Here is a 19474-nt window from a genome sequence, read left to right on the forward strand (position 1 = left end):
GCTGCCACAGGCTCTCGAGGAGACCTGCGCTGATATGGCTCCTCCATGGCCAATCAGGATGGGTAAAATGTCCGTGGACTTACCCATGTCGGAGGGGAACCCTCCTGGCCTGACTTCAGTCTAGGCCTTTCAGACTCCTGTTTTAGCTCTTACCCTCCTCGGGCAGCCTGAGTCTGAATTCGCCGCCGGCTACCCGCTCTCTGCGGTCATAGCCGTGTCTTCCACATGGTCCCAGTAGCCGAGGTGTCCCCCAAGCACGGTTCTACCCGTGTTCTTCCCACGGTCCCTGAAGCTGGGTTACCCGTGGTCTCCGAAGTCGGGTTGCCCGTGATCTTCCCAGGTTCCGCGGTCCCCGCAGCCAGGCTTCTCCCCGTGGTTTGGCGTTCCCCCGCGGTCCTTGTAGCAGGGATCCTTGCGATGTCGGGAGCCAGGATTTCCCCTTTGTATGCTCCCTTGTGTTTTGGGCTTCCCCCGAGCCAGCATGGCTTTGAAAACAGGGTTTCCCACGCGGTCCCTGAAGAAGGGCTTCCCCGCGATGTCTGTGGTCGGGTTTCGGATATCCCCGCGATATTCGCAGCCGGGATTCCCCCCCGGCGGTCCCTGTAGAAGGGAGCCAGGTGGTGCCAGGGTTCCGACCCCGGACCTCCAGCAGGAGCTCTGAAAGCTTCCTGCAATAAAAAAGAGACCTGGAAAAGTAAAAAAACTTACCTTTAGGTTTGAGCTGTTGGAGCAGGCGCCACCAGCCTGTCATTGTGCAATGCGAGAGACGATATGTCGCGCAAGCGTGCTGGCGGGGTCTTCACGTAGTCACTCACGTGACTCCGAAGTAAAATTGTATATTTTCCCCTTACAAGCAACCTCCCACAACACGTCACTTGCTGGGATTAAACCCCATCTGCCATTTCCCCACCTATCCCTGCAGTTGATCCATATCATAGATTATATTCTTGTGGGTCACGGTGGTGCAGCGGTACAGTTGCTGCCTTACAGTGTCAGAGACCCCGGTTCAATCCTGACTACGGTGCTGTCTGTACGGAGTTTGCACGTTCTCCCCGTGACCGTGTGGGTATTCCTTGGTTGCTCCGGTTTCCTCCCACACTACAAAGACGTACAGGTTTGTACAATTGCGTGTATGATAGTGCCAGTGTACGGGGTGATCGCTATGGTATCTTCAAAGGGTATTTTATTTTATTGTCACGTGTAGCAATTAAGGTGCAGTGATACTCGATTTACCATACAGCCATACTAAAAAAAGCAACAAGACACACAACTACATCAAAGTTAACAAAAACATCGAGCACAACGGATTCCCCACATTCCTCACTATGATGGAAGGCAATAAAGTCTAATCTTCTTTCCTCCTTATTCTCCCACGGTCGGGGCAGTCGATCCTTCTGCAGTCGGGGCGATCGAGGTTCCCGCGGCAGGTGATCGAAGCTCTCGCGTCGGGGCGATCGAAGCTCCTGTGATTGGAGCTCCCGAAGTCGGTCCCTAACCAGGGACTGCAAGCTCCACGATGTTAAAGTCCGCAGGCTCCCGCGGTTAGAGCATCCGAGGTCGATCCCTGACAGTGATCGCCAGCTCCACAAAGGTAAGTCCGCAGGCTCCTGCGGTTGGAGCTCCTGAAGTCAGTCTCCAGCAGAGGCCGCTAGCTCCATGATGTTAGGCCGCAGTGCGGACGGATATATGATACGGGGAAAATCGCATCTCCGTCGAGGTAAGAGATAAAAAATGTTTCCCCCAACCCCCCCACATAAAACAAGCTAAAGAACACTAAAACATACATTTAACTCACACTAAAAAACAAAAAAGAAATAGGACAAGACAGACTGTTGGCGAGGCAGCCAATGCGGGGCCACCCAGTGGATTATTATCTCTAAACTGAATCTCTAAACTATAGAGCAGCGGGCGGCAACCTTGTTCTGCAGAGGGGCCAGGACGCATGTCTGTGAGTGAATGACGGGCCACATCTATTACGTGTACACATGGATCCCGCCCAGGATGGCAGGCATCAAATCACGTGTTCATAGAAGGTAGACAAAAATGCTGGAGAAACTCAGCGGGTAAGGCAGCCTCATGCAATCCTTGCATGTCTCACCCACTGAGTTTCTCCAGCATTTTGGTCTACCTTCAATTTTTCTGGCATCTGCAGTTCTTTCTTAAGCGTGTTCACAGAAGGTGCGCGACCGTGCCGGCGGCTTTGCGCAGGATGTGGTACAGCCAGAGCTCGGCGGGCCGGATGATTACGGGGAAAAAAATCCGCCTGTGGGCTGGATGATTTTGGGTTACGGGCCGCATTTGGCCCTGGAGCCGTAGGTTGCCAACCCCTGCTATAGAGCCACAACACGACTTCCTGACTCTTATACTCAATGCCACGACATATTAAGGCAAGCATACCATATATCTTCTTTAACACGCTCTCTACTTGTGTTGCCACTTTCATGGAGTTATGTACTTGGACCTCAAGGTCTGAACGCCCCAAGTACTACACCTTACTCTGGCTAGGATGAAACTTCATCTGCCTTTCTCTGCCCATTTCTGTAGCTGATCTATATCAGACAGGCAGACTTTACTCAGAACTGCTGTAGTTTTGGGAGCAACAGCAGGAGGAGATTAGCAAGAGATAAGACTGATTGGCTCTAGCCCGAGTGGGAGGAGAGAAGTGAGTCAGAGGGGTGAAAACAGTTGAAAAGTAGAAGCCAAGCACAGGCATAGATAATAGATACAGGGAACACCTCTTAATTTTCACAGATGGATCAAAGGATCCAATAGCTGAAACAACAGGGGCGGCTGTGGTAGTCCAGGTGATGAATGTTGAGCTTTACAAAAGAACAAACAACTATTTGACAGTATCGGTGGATTGAACGGGTGCAACCATGTAAAGTAGTAATATGTAGCGACTCATTATCTGCAATCCAGAGTATTGGGTCTGGTGCATCCCATAGGTGGCCTGACTTAGTTTATGAAATCCTGCTACTATTAAGCCAAGTGACAAGGAAGGGCAGTGACGTGACTTTGTTGTGGGTCCCAGCTCACATTGGTGTTCTAGGGAATGAAAAGGTAGATAAATTGGCAAAGGAGGCAACATAGAGGTAAACTTACAACTATTGAAATCTGAAGGAAAATACATTGTGTGGAAGAAAATAAATCAGGAATGGCAGCAATACTGGGAACAGGAGACAAAGGGGAGACACCTCTATTCGCTACAAAACAGAGTGGGCATTACAGCAAGAAGAGGGGGGAACAGGAGGGAACAGGTAGTATTAACAAGATTGAGGATAGGACACACTCACCTGAACAGCACATTAAAAATAATGGGAAAACACCCTACTGGGCTGTGTGAGGAATGCCATCAGCCGGAAACAGTTCAGCATGCCCTAGTTGCATGTAGGAGATATGAGACAGAAAGAGGATTTATGATCATTGAAATGAGGAAAATTGGATTGACAGAAATATCAGTAAAGAACATTCTAGAGTGTGGAGGGAAAGGAAAAGGAATAAAGTTGTTGTTTGATTTCTTGAGGTCCTCTGGGCTTATAAAAATGATCTAATATAAAGACATGAGTACTGTGGAATGAAGCCAGAAGGTGGCAGCAATGCAACATTGAGGATGCCGGCTGCCGTAAAACTCCAAAGAAGAAGAAGAAGCCAAGCACAGGCAGACTTTACTCAGAACTGCTGTAGCTTTGGGAGCAACAGCAGGAGGAGTATAGCAAGAGATAAGACTGATTGGCTCTAGCCCCAGTGGGAGGAGAGAAGTGAGTCAGTGCCGGGAAAACAGTTGAAAACTGAGGAATTTGGTTTGTAAATTGGTAAATCAGGCAATTTATCAGTCATTTAAGTAAGACTGCTCTTAGGGAGTGGCAGTATAACCAATTTGTTCGGAAAGATATAGGTTATTAGTATATAAGTTAAATGTTATTTGATCCACACCATACCAGTTGGTGGCGGTAATGCACTAAAAAGTTGTTTGCCAACCGCCAAAAAAAACTACATAGAAGAAGATAGAAGAAGGGAGCGGCAGTGAGTGAGCGGCCTTGTGAGAAAAGTGAGAGTCTTTGGCTCGAGAGTCTTCGGAGAGGAGACCACGCAATACGCTTGAGAGGTAGAGACGAAAGAAGGAGATGTCAGGCAAGCTGATTCAGTGCGATGCTTGCAGTATGTGGGAGGTCAAGGACACCGCTGGTGCCTCTGGCTGCTACAAATGCGAGAAGTGCATCCAGGTAGAGCTCCTGAAGGACCGTGTTGGGGAACTGGAGAAGCAAGTGGATGATCTCCGGTTCGTCCGAGAAATGGAGTCGTTCCTCGACAAGTCCTACAGTAAGATTGTTACACCTAAGGTACTGGAAGAGAGAAGGTGGGAGACAGTGAGAAAGGGAGGGAAGCATGGAATGCCAACGTCCCCGGGTGTTGTACCTCTTGTGAACAGGTTCGCCCACTTAGAAGCTGTCGGGACAGAAGACGTGTTTACACTGAGCGGCGGACTGGCTTGCGATGCGAATAGGGCTGTTGAGCCAAAACCAAAAAGGCCTAAGGCAGGCAACGCCATTGTAGTGGGAGACTCCATTGTGAGAGGTACAGACAGGGGTTTCTGTGGCAACAGACGGGATGCGAGGATGGTGTGCTGCCTTCCTGGTGCCAGGATCCAGGATGTCACGGACAGAGTGCAGAAAATCCTCAAGGGCGAAGGTGAACATCCGGAAGTGGTAGTGCATGTCAGCACAAACGATGTCGGAAAGAAGGGGATGAATATTCTGCAGCGTGACTTTAGAGAGCTCGGAAAAATGCTGAAAAGCAGGACCTCCAGGGTTGTTATCTCCGGTTTGATTCCAGTTCCTCGTGCTGGCGAGAACAGGAACAGGGAGATACGGGACCTGAACGTGTGGCTGAGGAACTGGTGCACGGGGCAGGGATTTAGATTCTTAGATCACTGGGATCTGTTTTGGGGTAAGGGGGAACTGTACAAAAGGGACGGATTGCATCTTAACAGGTGTGGGACCAGCATTCTGGCATGCAGGTTTGCCACTGCTACACGGGTAGTTTTAAACTGAATAAGGGGGGTGGGTGTCGAATGGGATAGTGGAGGATGGAGTTAAAGGGAAAGAGTTTCTTAAATGTGTGAGCGTAGAGACAGAGGGGTGTAAAATGAGGGTAGAAGCAATAGGTAGCAAGGTGAAAAGTAAAAGTGGCAGGCCGGCAAATCCAGGGCAAAAATCAAAAAGGGCCACTTTTCAGCATAATAGTATAAGGGGTAAGAGTGTTGTAAAAACAAGCCTGAAGGCTTTGTGTCTTAATGCAAGGAGCATTCGTAATAAGGTGGATGAGTTGAATGTGCAGATAGCTATTAATGACTATGATATAGTTGGGATCACGGAGACATGGCTCCAGGGTGACCAAGGCTGGGAGCTGAACATCCAGGGATATTCAATATTCAGGAGGGATAGACAGAAAGGGAAAGGAGGTGGGGTAGCGTTGCTGGTTAGAGAGCAGATTCACGCAATAGAAAGGAAGGACATTAGCTTTGAGGATGTGGAATCGATATGGGTAGAGCTGCGAAACACTAAGGGGCAGAAAACGCTAGTGGGAGTTGTGTACAGGCCACCTAACAGTAGTAGTGGAGTTGGGGATGGCATCAAACAGGAAATTAGAAATGCGTGCAACAAAGGTAAAACAGTTATAATGGGTGACTTCAATCTACATATAGATTGGGTGAATCAAATTGGCAAGGGTGCTGAGGAAGAGGATTTCTTGGAATGTATGCGGGATAGTTTTCTAAACCAACATGTAGAGGAACCAACGAGAGAGCAGGCTATTCTAGACTGGGTATTGAGTAATGAGGAAGGGTTAGTTAGCAGTCTTGTTGTGCGTGGCCCCTTGGGCAAGAGTGACCATAATATGGTTGAGTTCTTCATTAGGATGGAGAGTGACATCGTTAATTCAGAAACAAGGGTCCTGAACTTAAAGAAAGGTAACTTTGAGGGTATGAGACGTGAATTGGCCAAGATAGACTGGCGATTGATTCTTAATGGGTTGACGGTGGATATGCAATGGAAGGCATTTAAAGACTGCATGGATGAACTACAACAATTGTTCATCCCAGTTTGGCAAAAAAATAAATCAGGGAAGGTAGTGCATCCGTGGATAACAAGGGAAATCAGGGATAGTATCAAAACAAAAGATGAAGCATACAAATTAGCCAGAAAAAGCAGCCTACCAGAGGACTGGGAGAAATTCAGAGACCAGCAGAGGAGGACAAAGGGCTTAATTAGGAAAGGGAAAATAGATTATGAAAGAAAACTGGCAGGGAACATAAAAACTGACTGCAAAAGCTTTTATAGATATGTGAAGAGAAAAAGATTAGTTAAAACAAATGTAGGTCCCTTGCAGTCAGAAACGGGTGAATTGATCATGGGGAACAAGGACATGGCAGACCAATTGAATAACTACTTTGGTTCTGTCTTCACTAAGGAAGACATAAAAATCTGCCGGAAATAGCAGGGGACCGGGGGTCAAATGAGATGGAGGAACTGAGTGAAATCCAGGTTAGCCGGGAAGTGGTGTTAGGTAAATTGAATGGATTAAAGGCCGATAAATCCCCAGGGCCAGATAGGCTGCATCCCAGAGTACTTAAGGAATTAGCCCCAGAAATAGTGGATGCATTAGTGATAATTTTTCAAAACTCTTTAGATTCTGGAGTAGTTCCTGAGGATTGGAGGGTAGCTAATGTCACACCACTTTTTAAAAAGGGAGGGAGAGAGAAAATGGGGAATTACAGACCAGTTAGTCTAACGTCGGTAGTGGGGAAACTGCTAGAATCAGTTATTAAAGATGGGATAGGAGCACATTTGGAAAGTGGTGAAATCATTGGACAAAATCAGCATGGATTTATGAAAGGTAAATCATGTCTGACGAATCTTATAGAATTTTTCGAGGATGTAACTAGTAGAGTGGATAAGGGAGAACCAGTATTTGTGTTATATCTGGACTTTCAGAAGGCTTTCGACAAGGTCCCACATAAGAGATTAGTATACAAACTTAAAGCACACGGTATTGGGGGGGTTCAGTATTGATGTGGATAGAGAACTGGTTGGCAGACAGGAAGCAAAGAGTAGGAGTAAACGGGTCCTTTATCACTCCGCAAAAACCCAGATTGGGTCATCAAACCAGCCGACAAGGGAGGTGCCGTGGTAGTCTGGCGCGTCGATCTCTACAAAGCTGAGGCCACGCGCCAACTCTCGGACACCTCCTCCTACTTACCCTTGGACCATGACCCCACTGACGAGCACCAGGCCACCATTTCTAGCACCATCACCGACTTCATCAATTCCCACGCCCTGCCCGACCAAGCTTCCAACCCCATCGTTCCCCAGCCCCGCACGGCCCGTTTTTACCTTCTCCCCAAAATCCACAAACCCGGCTCTCCCGGCAGACCCATTGTCTCTGCGTGTTCGTGCCCCACCGAACTCATCTCCACATACCTTGACTCCATCCTATCCCCCTTGGTCAAATCCCTTCCCACCTATGTTCTAGACACCTCAGACACTCTCCGCCGCTTCCACGCATTCCACTCTCTGGGCCCTCACCCCCTCATCTTCACCATGGATGTCCGGTCACTCTACACCTCCATCCCCCACCAGGATGGCCTCGGAGCCCTCCGGTTCTTCCTCGACCAGAGGAGCAACCTATACCCAGCCACTGACACTCTCCTCCGCTTAGCGGAGTTGGTCCTCACCCTCAACAACTTTACATTTGACTCCTCCCATTTCCTCCAAACACAAGACGTAGCTATGGGCACACGCATGGGCCCCAGCTACGCCTGCCTCTTTGTCGGGTACGTTGAACAATCCTTGTTCGAGACGTACCAGGGCCCCATCCCCGACCTCTACCTCCGTTACATTGACGACTGCTTTGGGGCCACCTCCTGCACCTACACACAACTGACTGACTTCATCCACTTCACCACCAACTTCCATCCGGCACTCCAATACACCTGGACGATTTCCGACACTTCCCTACCATTCCTTGACCTCACCATCTCCATCGCGGGGACAGACTCCTGACCGACATACATTACAAACCTACTGACTCACATGGCTATCTGGACTACACGTCTTCCCACCCTGCCCCCTGTAAAGACTCCATCCCCTACTCCCAATTCCTCCGCCTACGCCGCATCTGTTCCCAGGATGAGACATTCCATACAAAGGGCATCGGAAATGTCCTCATTCTTCAGGGAACGGGGATTCCCCTCCGCCACCATAGATGAGGCTCACACCAGGGTCTCATCCATACCCCGTAACACTGCTCTCTCTCCCCATCCCCGCACTCGCAACAAGGGCAGAGTCCCTCTGGACCTCACCTTTCACCCCACCAGCCGGCAAATACAACACATAATCCTCCGCCATTTCCGCCACCTCCAACGTGACCCCACCACTCGCCACATCTTCCCATCTCCCCCCATGTCTGCCTTCCGCAAAGACCGCTCCCTCCGCAACTCCCTCGTCAATTCTTCCCTTCCCTCCCGCACCACCCCCTCCCCGGGCACTTTCCGTTGCAACCGCAAGAAATGCAACACCTGTCCCTTCACCTCCCCCCTCGACTCCATTCAAGGACCCAAGCAGTCGTTCCAGGTGCGACAAAGGTTCACCTGTATCTCCTCCAACCTCATCTACTGCATCCGCTGCTCTAGATGTCAGCTGATTTACATCGGGGAGACTAAGCGGAGGTTGGGTGATCGTTTCGCCGAACACTTACGTCCGGATGGCATTAACATTGAATTCTCCCAATTTTGCTAGCCCTTGCTGTCTCCTCCCCTTCCTTAACCCTCTAGCTGTCTCCTCCCACCCTCCCGCCCTCGGGCTCCTCCTCCTCCTCCCCTTTTCCTTGCTTCTCCCCCCCCCCACCCCCCATCAGTCTGAAGAAGGGTTTCGACCCGAAACGTCGCCTATTTCCTTCGCTCCATAGATGCTGCTGCACCCGCTGAGTTTCCCCAGCAATTTTGTGTACCTTCCTTTTCACAATGGCAGGCAGTGATTAGTGGGGTACCGCAAGGCTCAGTTCTGAGACCCCAGCTATTTACAATATATATTAATGATTTGGACGAGGGAATTGAATGCAACATCTCCAAGTTTGCGGATGACATGAAGCTGGGGGGCAGTGTTAGCTGTGAGGAGGATGCTAGGAGGCTGCAAGGTGACTTAGATAGGCTGGGTGAGTGGGCAAATGCATGGCAGATGCAGTATAATGTGGATAAATGTGAGGTTATCCACTTTGGTGGCAAAAACAGGAAAGTAGATTATTATCTGAATGGTGACCGATTAGGAAAGGGGGAGATGCAACGAGACCTGGGTGTCATGGTACACCAGTCATTAAAAGTAGGCATGCAGGTGCAGCAGGCAGTGAAGAAGGCGAATGGTATGTTAGCATTCATAGCAAAAGGATTTGAGTATAGGAGCAGGGAGGTTCTACTGCAGTTGTACAGGGTCTTGGTGAGACCACACCTGGAGTATTGCGTACAGTTTTGGTCTCCTAATCTGAGGAAAGACATTCTTGCCATAGAGGGAGTACAGAGAAGGTTCACCAGACTGATTCCTGGGATGTCAGGACTTTCATATGAAGAAAGACTGGATAGACTCGGTTTGTACTCGCTAGAATTTAGAAGATTGAGGGGGGATCTTATAGAAACTTACAAAATTCTTAAGGGGTTGGACAGGCTAGATGCAGGAAGATTGTTCCCGATGTTGGGGAAGTTCAGAACAAGGGGTCACAGTTTAAGGATAAGGGGGAAATCTTTTAGGACCGAGATGAGGAAAACATTTTTCACACAGAGAGTGGTGAATCTCTGGAATTCTCTGCCGCAGAAGGTAGTTGATGCCAGTTCATTGGCTATATTTAAGAGGGAGTTAGATGTGGCTCTTGTGGCTAAAGGGATGGAGAGAAGGCAGGTACAGGATACTGAGTTAGATGATCAGCCATGATCATATTGAATGGCGGTGCAGGCTCGAAGGGCCGAATGGCCTACTCCTGCACCTATTTTCTATGTTTCTATGTTTCTATATCCCGCTGTGTACTTTGAATGTCCTGTAAATAAATCTGATGGTGTTTTCTCTCGGAAGTCTCACCGTCTGTGCGTCCTAGCTTCCACATTTTGTTGGTCGGTACGTCGAAATGGAATGGTGCTCCAAATGGCGGCCTATCGGGATCAGACGCAGCCACCCTCAAATATTTTGCTGAACTGCAAATGCATGGTTGCGTGTTCTCGAAGCTGGGAGTGTGGTCGTTGACATCATCTACATTTATCACAATGGTTCCAGTGCTGGTGTCGTAGGAGTCTCCTGTGGCAGAGAGAGAGCAGAGAGAGAAGGTCTTGGTGCTGTTTACAATGAGTATAGGAGTTGGGTCTTTGTCTCATCCAATGTAGATAGGACATCTGGGTCGGCAAGGGCAAGATGAGCTGAAGGGCTGGTATCCATGCGGTGTGACTCTTTGACAGCAATCCCAAAAGTTATGTTACATTTGTATAAGACATTGCTGGGGCCACATTTAGAATAATGTAGGTAGAATATTGTGTTCAGTTTTGGTCACCCTGCTATTGGATGTCATAAAGCTGGCATTAATCAGGCTATTACACAGTGCAACTTCCAAATATGCTCTGAACTACATAGGCCTGGGGACATTGGTTTAGACTTTGTGCAATATTATTGTCTGATTTATGCGTGTGTATGCCTGCATGCATGTATGCGTATATGTATATGCATGCGTACATACATATACACACACACACACACACACACACACACACACACACACACACACACACACACACGCGTGCATATATATACACACACATGTGAAAAATTATAATATAATAATATAATAAATACTATATGATAAATGAAAAGGTTCAGTGTATATAAATATAATATATTTTTATTTTGGTTAATTATATTGTTTACATAGTACTATATTTACATATTCTATTGTATGTTGACTGTGTGGGTTTTCTCCAGGTGTTCCAGTTTCCTCCCACACTCCTAAGACATGCAGGTTTGTAGATTAATTGACTTTGGTAAGTTGTGCGTAGGATAGTGTTAGCGTACGGGGTGATCCCTGGTCGGCGCGGACTTGGTGAGCTGATGGGCCTGTTTCTGCGCTGTATCTCAAGAGTCTAAAGATGGGGCATGAGCATGGTTGGCTCGAGCTGTTTCTTTAACAGCTAATGTTATCTCGGTGCACGTGACAATAATAAACTAAACTGGTCTAATTTGTGCCCACTGCATTTCATTTACTCACGTTCCTGCGTGATGGCCAGAACTGTTGCAGTGTACGTCCCGTTAATCACATACTCAGACTCGCGATCAAGCTCGCCATCAAATGTAACCTCTCCAGTGTCCGTGTTAATAATCAACCAGTTAGCCTTGTCACTATCCTTCGCATACCTGTTGGAGAAGGGAACAGTACACACATTAGCACTTTGCATTTAACAAATGAAACGGAGGATTAAAAGGACGGAGGCACAAACTGGAGGAACAGCGCCTCATATTCCGGAGTGGCTGATTACAACCTAATGGTATGAACATTGAATTCTCCAATAAAGTATAAACGCCCCCCCCCCCCACCCCTCACCTAAAACCCCCCTCTCTTTCCTCTACCTCTCCCTCCACCACAGTGCATACCTACTGCTCCCATTCTCCCACCAGTCATCTTGCTCATCTCCCATCCCTGACCTCCTCATGCCCTCATGTCCAGATTCTGCTATGTCTTAGAAACATAGAAAATAGGTGCAGGAGTAGGCCATTCGGCCCTTCGATATGATCATGGCTGATCATCCAACTCAGTATCCCATCCCTACCTTCTCTCCATACCCCCTGATCCCTTTAGCCACAAGGTCCACATCTAACTCCCTCTTAAATATAGCCAATGAACTGGCCTCAACTACCTTCTGTGGCAGAGAATTTCACAGATTCACCACTCTGTGTAAAAAATGATTTTCGCATCTCGGTCCTAAAAGACTTCCCTCTTATCCTTAAACTGTGACCCCTAGTTCTGGACTTCCCCAACATCGGGAATAATCTTCCTGCATCTAGCCTGTCCAACCCCTTAAGAATTTTGTAAGTTTCTATAAGATCCCCCCTCAACCTTCTGAATTCCAGCGTGTACAAGCCGAGTCTATCCAGCCTTTGTTCATATGAAAGTCCTGCCATCCCAGGAATCAGTGGTGAATCTTCTCTGTACTCCCTCTATGGCAAGAATGTCTTTCCCCAGATTAGGAGACCAAAACTGTACGCAATACTCCAGGTGTGGTCTCACCAAGACCCTGTACAACTGCAGTAGAACCTCCCTGCTTCTATACTCAAATCTTATGTCTTATGTCTTCTACGGTCAGGTTGGGGGGAGTTCCGCCCCCGCCACGGGTACCATGTAATCCCGTGCTACCTGCTCCATGGTCTGATAGTCGGCGACTAAACCGTCTCCCCCACCTGGTTTACCATAGGCAGGACCAAAAAAAGACCTGCCAAAGGGCGGATGAGCTCCTAGCGAGCCAACGACCATCCACACTTCAGTAGAAGTTGCGATCACTGTCGTACATAGCATTGTAAGGCACCGTGCCCGTTGATGATTTCAACAATGATGATGATGATGTCCCTATTATCCCCCTCCTTCCATCCACATCTCTCCCTCTGGCTTTATATTTCACTCCTCCTCTTCTCTCCTTATCCCCGACACCCTTTTGCCTCCTTTTCACCTCCACCCATCTGCCAATCGAAAACTTACCATCCCCCTCACCTGTATCCATCTATCACTTGCCTGGAAAAATACACAGAATTCTGGAGTAACTCAGCGGGTTAGGCAGCATCTCTGGAGAACATTGTCAGATGATGTTTCGGGTCGGGACCCTTCTTCAGACTACCCTATTCACCTTCTCCAGAGATGCTGCCTCACCTGATTAGTTACTCCGGCCATTTTGTGTCTTTTTTTTCTAAACCAGCACCTGCAGTTCCTTGTTACTATCACTTCCTATGCTTTGTCCTGGCCTCACCTCTCTTTTCACCTTTCTCCCCTTTCCTCCCACTACAAAGAAGGAACTACAGAAGCTGGAATCTTATGTAGAACACAAAATGTAGTATCTCAGTGAGTCAGGCAACATCTCCGGAGAACATGGATAGGTGATGGTTAGGTGAACCATCTCCACTTTAGACTTTAGAGATACAGCGTGGAAACAGGCCCTTCGGCCCACCGTGTCCACGCCGACCAGCGATCACCCTATCCTACACACACACTATCCTACACACGTTAAGGACAATTTAATAATTTTAACCTAAAACTTGTACGCCTTTGGAGGGTGTGAGCAACCGGAGCACCCGGGGAAATGCAATGTGGTCACAGGGAGGATGTACAGACAGCACCTGTATTCAGGGTCGGACAGAGGTCACCGTGAGGCAGCAAATCTATCGCTGTGCCACCGTGCCGCCCTGAAGAAGGGTCCCGACCAGAGACCATGCCACCTGTCCATTCCCTCCACAGAAGTTGCCCGACCTGCCGAACTCCACCAGCATTTTTTGTGTTTTGATGAATAGGATGTTGTTTTCCTTACTTTGTACTTTCACTCCGTTCTCCAGTGTCTGCACTAACTGCTGTGTAAATACCAATGACCTGGGTCGTCCTCCCGGATGAGCTGCTTTCCGTCATTGTCGTCTCCAGTCTGCTGGGCTTAAACACAAAGCCTTCTGCCATATTTCGTATGATGACTTTTATCTCAAAGGACTGCTTCATCATGGTTGTATCCACAGTGTGGTGATACGGTGCCTTATTGGATACTCGACAGACCAAATTCATGTGTTCCATTTCTTCAAAGTTTAACTCCTGGGTCAGGCAAAGAAAGAAAGAACTCCCAGTGTAAAACAGGAAACAGCAAAAGGTACAACTGTATCAAGAGATAAAACACATTTTAAATGACTTTGTTACAAAGTTGTTTAAGTTCATAGGTGCAGACTTGGGCCATTCCACCCATCAAGTGGGGCAGCACGGTGGCATTGCAGTAAAGTCGCTGCCACACAGCGCCAGAGACCCGAGTTCGATCCTAACTACGGGTGCTGTCTCACAGAGTTTGTACGTTCTCCCCATGACCTGTCACGGGGAGAACGTGCAAACTCCACACACAGACAGCACCCGAGGTCAGGATCGAACCTGTCTCTGGCGCTGTGAAGCTTCAGCTCTACCGCTGTGTCACTGGGCTGCCCCTTACATTGGTGTCACAGGTGGATAGGGCGGCATCCTTACCTTCTGGAGAATCAGAATTCCTTCATTGGTTTGATTATTCATCTCAATCCTGAAGTGTTTATTTTCATTGCCCTCGATGATTTCAAAGTGACCCAACCAGTTATCAGTGAACTCCAGATCCGCGTCCTGTACCTTCATTAGGAGGGCTTCAAAATATATCCGGTTTTCTTCCAAGGTTACCTCATACTGAAGTGGAGAACAAGATTAGATATATCTGAGGACATTGCGGGAAACCAGATCGGAAATTGTTGGAGCCCTGGTCGAAATTTACGAGTCATCTTTAAATACAGGAGAGGTGCCGGAAGACTGGAGGGTGGAAAATGGTGCCTCTATTCAGGAAGGGCTGCAGGGAAAATGCTGGGAACAATAGGCCCGGTGAGTTTAACATCTAAGATGGAAAATTGCTAGAGAGTATTCTGATCGCCCCCTATTGCGGGAGCTTCGATCACCCCGACCTCGGGAGAAAAGAAGGTATACGTTATTTGCCTTCCATCACAGTGGAGAATGTGAGGTCACCGTAAAAACAAAGTGGACCTGCTGCCGGCACTGGTAAGGACTCGGAGTGCTGCGAGTGTAGTGATCTCAGTGTCTGCGGGGACTATAGAAGACTATATAGAAGTAATATAGAAGATTAAAAAGGTTACTTCTTACTTTTACTTTCTGCACCATTTGTATCTTTGTGTGTAGACATATAACCAATATGCTTAAAACATTTATTAAAGCTCGCAGATGTCAGCTATTTTTATGTGATCAGACATCAAGGCACAAAAACAAGTTGCTTCTTATTTTTTATTTTGCCTTTAGCTAGAACACCATGGTAGGCTCAGAGATTAAAGTTAAAGGGCAATGACATAGTGAGAGATTAAAGTTACAGAAGCATGCATGCCAAGTAGCAGAAGATAAGGCTGAAACTGTAATAAAAAGCTGTCTGGTTTTATAAATAGAAGAACAATTAGAGAGCGACCAGACCGTGTTGTCTGTGAATTAGAGGGAGTTAGATGTGGCCCTTGTGGCTAAGGGGATCAGAGGGTATGGAGAGAAGGCAGGTACGGGATACTGAGTTGGATGATCAGCCATGATCATATTGAATGGCGGTGCAGGCTCGAAGGGCCGAATGGCCTACTCCTGCACCTAATTTCTATGTTTCTATGTTCCAATCCAAAATTTGTTTGCAAATAAAGACTTTTCGTCTTCTTGAAGAATTCTCCGTGTCTGAGTCATCTTATCCAAACTTTGAGTCTTAAAACCATGACAAAATTGGCGCAGCGAGCAGGGTCGGTAAGAGACCATTAATTAAAAGACAAGTAGCCCAGGGCCTTCCCAGCCCCTTATGTGGCTCTTAAGGACAACAGGACAAAGGTGGCCACCTAAAAATTATGCGTTTTTTTCTGCTTCATTTGGACTAATAACCTGTTGTTCATGGTAAGCCATTGGGGACACAGAAGTGCCTAGGTAGCTAGAAGGTCTCTCCGACCCAAGAATCTGGCACTAAATTGTTCTAAAAAGGCGGCCCGGAAGGTTGTCTGAGAAGGCTGCGCTGTGTGTGATGAGTAATAATATTTGTGGATAAGAAAGTAATGTGATAGTATTAAGAGTTTATTAAGACCTCGTGGATACTGCCCTGAGAGGTCAGGGGTTTGTACGGGCAAAATACGAATTTAAGGTAAGTGCGTAACAGAAAGTGTACACAGTGATAAAATATTGTAGAATAGCAGAAAGTACAGTAGCAATAATAACAGTGTAAGGTTATATTGCAATAAGAATATATTAAGGTAATATAATAACTACAAGGACGGAGGAGTTGTAAGGACTGAGTTGCTTAACTGTTTGTGAAGATAAGCTTGCTGCATTCTTTCTGCTGCTTGTTCTTTCAGCATTCTTTCTACTGAGAGATCAAGACAAAATGTGTTCCTTTGTCTGGAATTAATGGGAGTGGTGTGTGGTCGGATGTTGAGTGACGGTGAGTCTGACTAATCACGATCTGAATCAGTCCAATCACAGCACTCAGGAACCTGACTGATAGGGGATTAGACCATCCTACTTTAACTTAAAAGGGAGATAAGAATTATATAAATGTTAATTTTGAAACTTTAATCCATGTAGAAAATTGCATAATTTCTTTGAAGTAAGAATGGAACGAATGTGATTTGTGCGTAAAAACTGGTTTTGAATGAATGAGGAAGTTCATATATGTGATAATTCTTTTGTTTGTTGTAGACCACATTGTAAGGGTAGGTGTATGTTCCTTTAATAACTTGTAAGCAATGGGGGAAGGTTATGAACAGCTGTAAGGTAACGATTAACTCTTTGTATCCTCGTAACTTAAAAGTGGAAAGTTGGAAAATGTAGGTTGCTTGGTTTTTTCTGATGTTTCTTTTAGATTTCTTTTCAGTAAAGCTAATTTGGAAAATTGTTACAAGTACTAGGAATTGGAAATTTAAAATAGTGGTGAGAATGGATTGAAATAATTGGAAATAGTTCATTGCTGAAACATGACCAGCTTTTATGGTTTGTTGTTTTATGGTAAACATTCTGGTTGGAGAAGGGTAATGATTGTTTGTTGAGATTTTCAGAATTTGCTGAGATTTGAGGAAGTGGCCCAAGGAAGGCACTTTCAAGGTAAATGTGTGACAAGATGGAAGTGTTAATTATGAATGATATGCCCACAGATAAGTGGGAAAAGCGGAAAGGAAAGGAATTAGATACACTTAGGCATAGAAAGAAAGGAGAGAGAGGCAGTTAGTAGATAACAGAAGTAGGAAATGACAGGTGTGAAGTAATAAAGCAGGAGGAGTCAGTGGAAGATTTAAAAAAAAGAAAGGTGAATGAATTTGCAAGGAGGCTAGAATATTTGAGAAGCAAGAAATTGAGTTTAGAATAAGAAAGAAGGCATACCAGAAAGGATTAAAGTGGGAAGCAGAGGGATAAATTGATAAGACTGCTTTAAAAAGAAAAGAGCAGGACAGACACAGGTTATCCCTTGGGGCACCCATAAACTGAGAGGGCAAAAAAATACCTCACCCTATATCCCTGATGGGGCAGGAAATGGATTAGGGCTTTGAAGGAGGAGAACGTGGGACGATTATTGGCTATGGCAGATTTGAAGGCACTGTTGGTGAAAGTGATAGAAACCACTAAACTGACAGAACAACTGAAGATGGCTGGTATAAAGATGCCGTGAACAATGTAATAAACAATGGTATGCTGTTTGACACAGTCAGGCAGAGGGTATGGCAGGCCCTCAGACAATGTTACCCACTTAAGGTGGACCCCAAGGAATAAAGGGGAGATCCACTAGGAGAGGCAAATGATCCAGCAGCCTACCTGGGAAACCAGCTGAAAAGGTGGAGACTTGAAAATGAACAAGAAATAGAAGGCAACCAGTTAATGAACACTATATTCTGAACCACTGTGGTGGATGTCATTCCTCCTAAAGTCAAGCCTAGATTGGAGGAGGTGGTGGGATTGTCATTTATTTCCCACCCCCGATTCAGCGATCATTTGGTCTCTGCGGTCGAGAAATATCGTAAGATAGGAAAAAGACTTGCAGACCAGCAGGAAGAGGTGCAGAGTAAAATGATGCAAATGTAACTTGAAGAGCTTAAAAAGAAAGAGCGTGAAAAAAGAAAGACAATGTTGTCAATAACAACGGACCTGGTTGAAAAGACTGAAATAAGTGATGCACTGACACACAGTGAGTCCTATGACAGAGCCAAGCAGGGGCCAGAGAATTACATGCCAATAATAAATGTCTTTGGGGGAGCGTTTCCTCAAAATGCCCTATCAGGAGTGAAATAAATCTGGATATAAGCCCAGACAGGACTGGGGTCCCCAAGGGAGGGAGGGATCTAAAGGAGGAGGTCAAGAAAGGCAAGGATGAGGTAGGGTTTTAAATACTAGCCCCATGTTTTAATCAGATGATAAAGGCAGAGTTGGAAGGTGTACCCTTAGAAAGTATTTGGTAGAGTATGTGGATGATTTGTTGGTTTGTTCCACAAGTGAAGTATTGTGAGAGAGACATTGTAAGTCTAAAACCTCAGAAGGTAGGACAGATGATGATGACCTTGGGAAAGGCAGGATATAGTTCAGACTAGATTGGAAAATATGTTGAAATTGTGACGTAATTGAGAAAGATAATGAAGGAAGAAGGACAAACAAGCCTAAAGGATGTTTTACAGTCAGAGATTTTGAATGAAGGGGACAAAAAGGTTTCGCTTGTGAATGTTTCTTGTTAAAGGGATCATAATAGCAAGTATGTAGGGTTTGAAATGGTGCATAAGGATGAATTAGACTTTAAGGTAATTAAATTGGAAGCCTGCAATCTTGCTTAGCTCAGTTGGCAGAAATTAATAATAATAATAATAATAAATGTTATTTGCGGGCGCCTTTCAAAGTCTCAAGGACACCTTACAGAAATTAACAAGAGAGAAAAAACATATAGTCGGAGTAAAATAAATAATAAGGACATCACCAATACACAAATTAAAGACAGAATTCGCTCCAAAGACAAAAAATCAAAAACACAATGTGAAGAGAGAGCAGCGGCAGCTAAACCGCGCTAGCGTCCACTCTCCCTTCCGACAGCCATCTTGGACAAACTAACATATTCACATTACACACAAAAATCATCCCCCCACAATGGTTACCACTGTGGGGGAAGGCACAATGTCCAGTCCCCATCTCCAGTTCTCCCAAAGTCAGGCCTATTGAGGCCTGCACAGTTGCCTCAATGGAGGCCCGATGTTCCTGGCCTTTCTCGCTGGGTGCTGTTGCCCCAGCGTCGGGAGAGTCCTCTCAGCGGCTGGGCCACCTGGAACGGCCGCTTCCTAACTGGGGACCGCGGCTTCCGAAGCCGACAAGGCCGCGCCGGTTTGGAGCTCCCAGGCACCCGATGTTGAAGTCGGCGCCGCCCGCTCCGTTCCGCAGACCCGCAGCCCAGAGGTGATGAACTCGGCGGTCACAGCTCACCGGAGCTCCAGCGCGTCGATCCAGCGCGGCGACCCGGCAAGGCATCGCCCGCTCCACTCCACGAAAGCGCTGCAGCGCTGTGCCGCCACCGAAGCCGAGGTGCTGGGCGGTCCCCGCCAGGAAACGGCGCTCCATGCCCGCTGGTAGGCCACGAGGACGGGTCGACGGGGCAGCCCGGAGAAAAAGCTGCCTCACCGACCAGGTATGGACCTAGAAATATAGTTAC

The 19474-nt window shown here is 46.9% G+C and overlaps 1 protein-coding gene across 1 annotated transcript in view; it reads right to left on the minus strand.

Moving 5' to 3' along the window:
• Positions 1 to 19474, minus strand: part of LOC116972128 (desmoglein-2-like) — an 82879-nt gene that overhangs the window by 9807 nt on the left and 53598 nt on the right. The window contains exons 9-12 of the mRNA XM_033019486.1: positions 14281 to 14466; positions 13595 to 13863; positions 11293 to 11438; positions 10122 to 10334 (exon numbers count right to left, since the gene is read on the minus strand). Coding sequence (XP_032875377.1) covers positions 10122 to 10334; positions 11293 to 11438; positions 13595 to 13863; positions 14281 to 14466 — 814 coding nt within the window. The remainder of the gene's footprint in view (positions 1 to 10121; positions 10335 to 11292; positions 11439 to 13594; positions 13864 to 14280; positions 14467 to 19474) is intronic.

The sequence above is a fragment of the Amblyraja radiata genome, chromosome 4, assembly GCF_010909765.2.
Source record: "Amblyraja radiata isolate CabotCenter1 chromosome 4, sAmbRad1.1.pri, whole genome shotgun sequence".
NCBI classification, from domain to species: Eukaryota; Metazoa; Chordata; class Chondrichthyes; order Rajiformes; family Rajidae; genus Amblyraja; species Amblyraja radiata.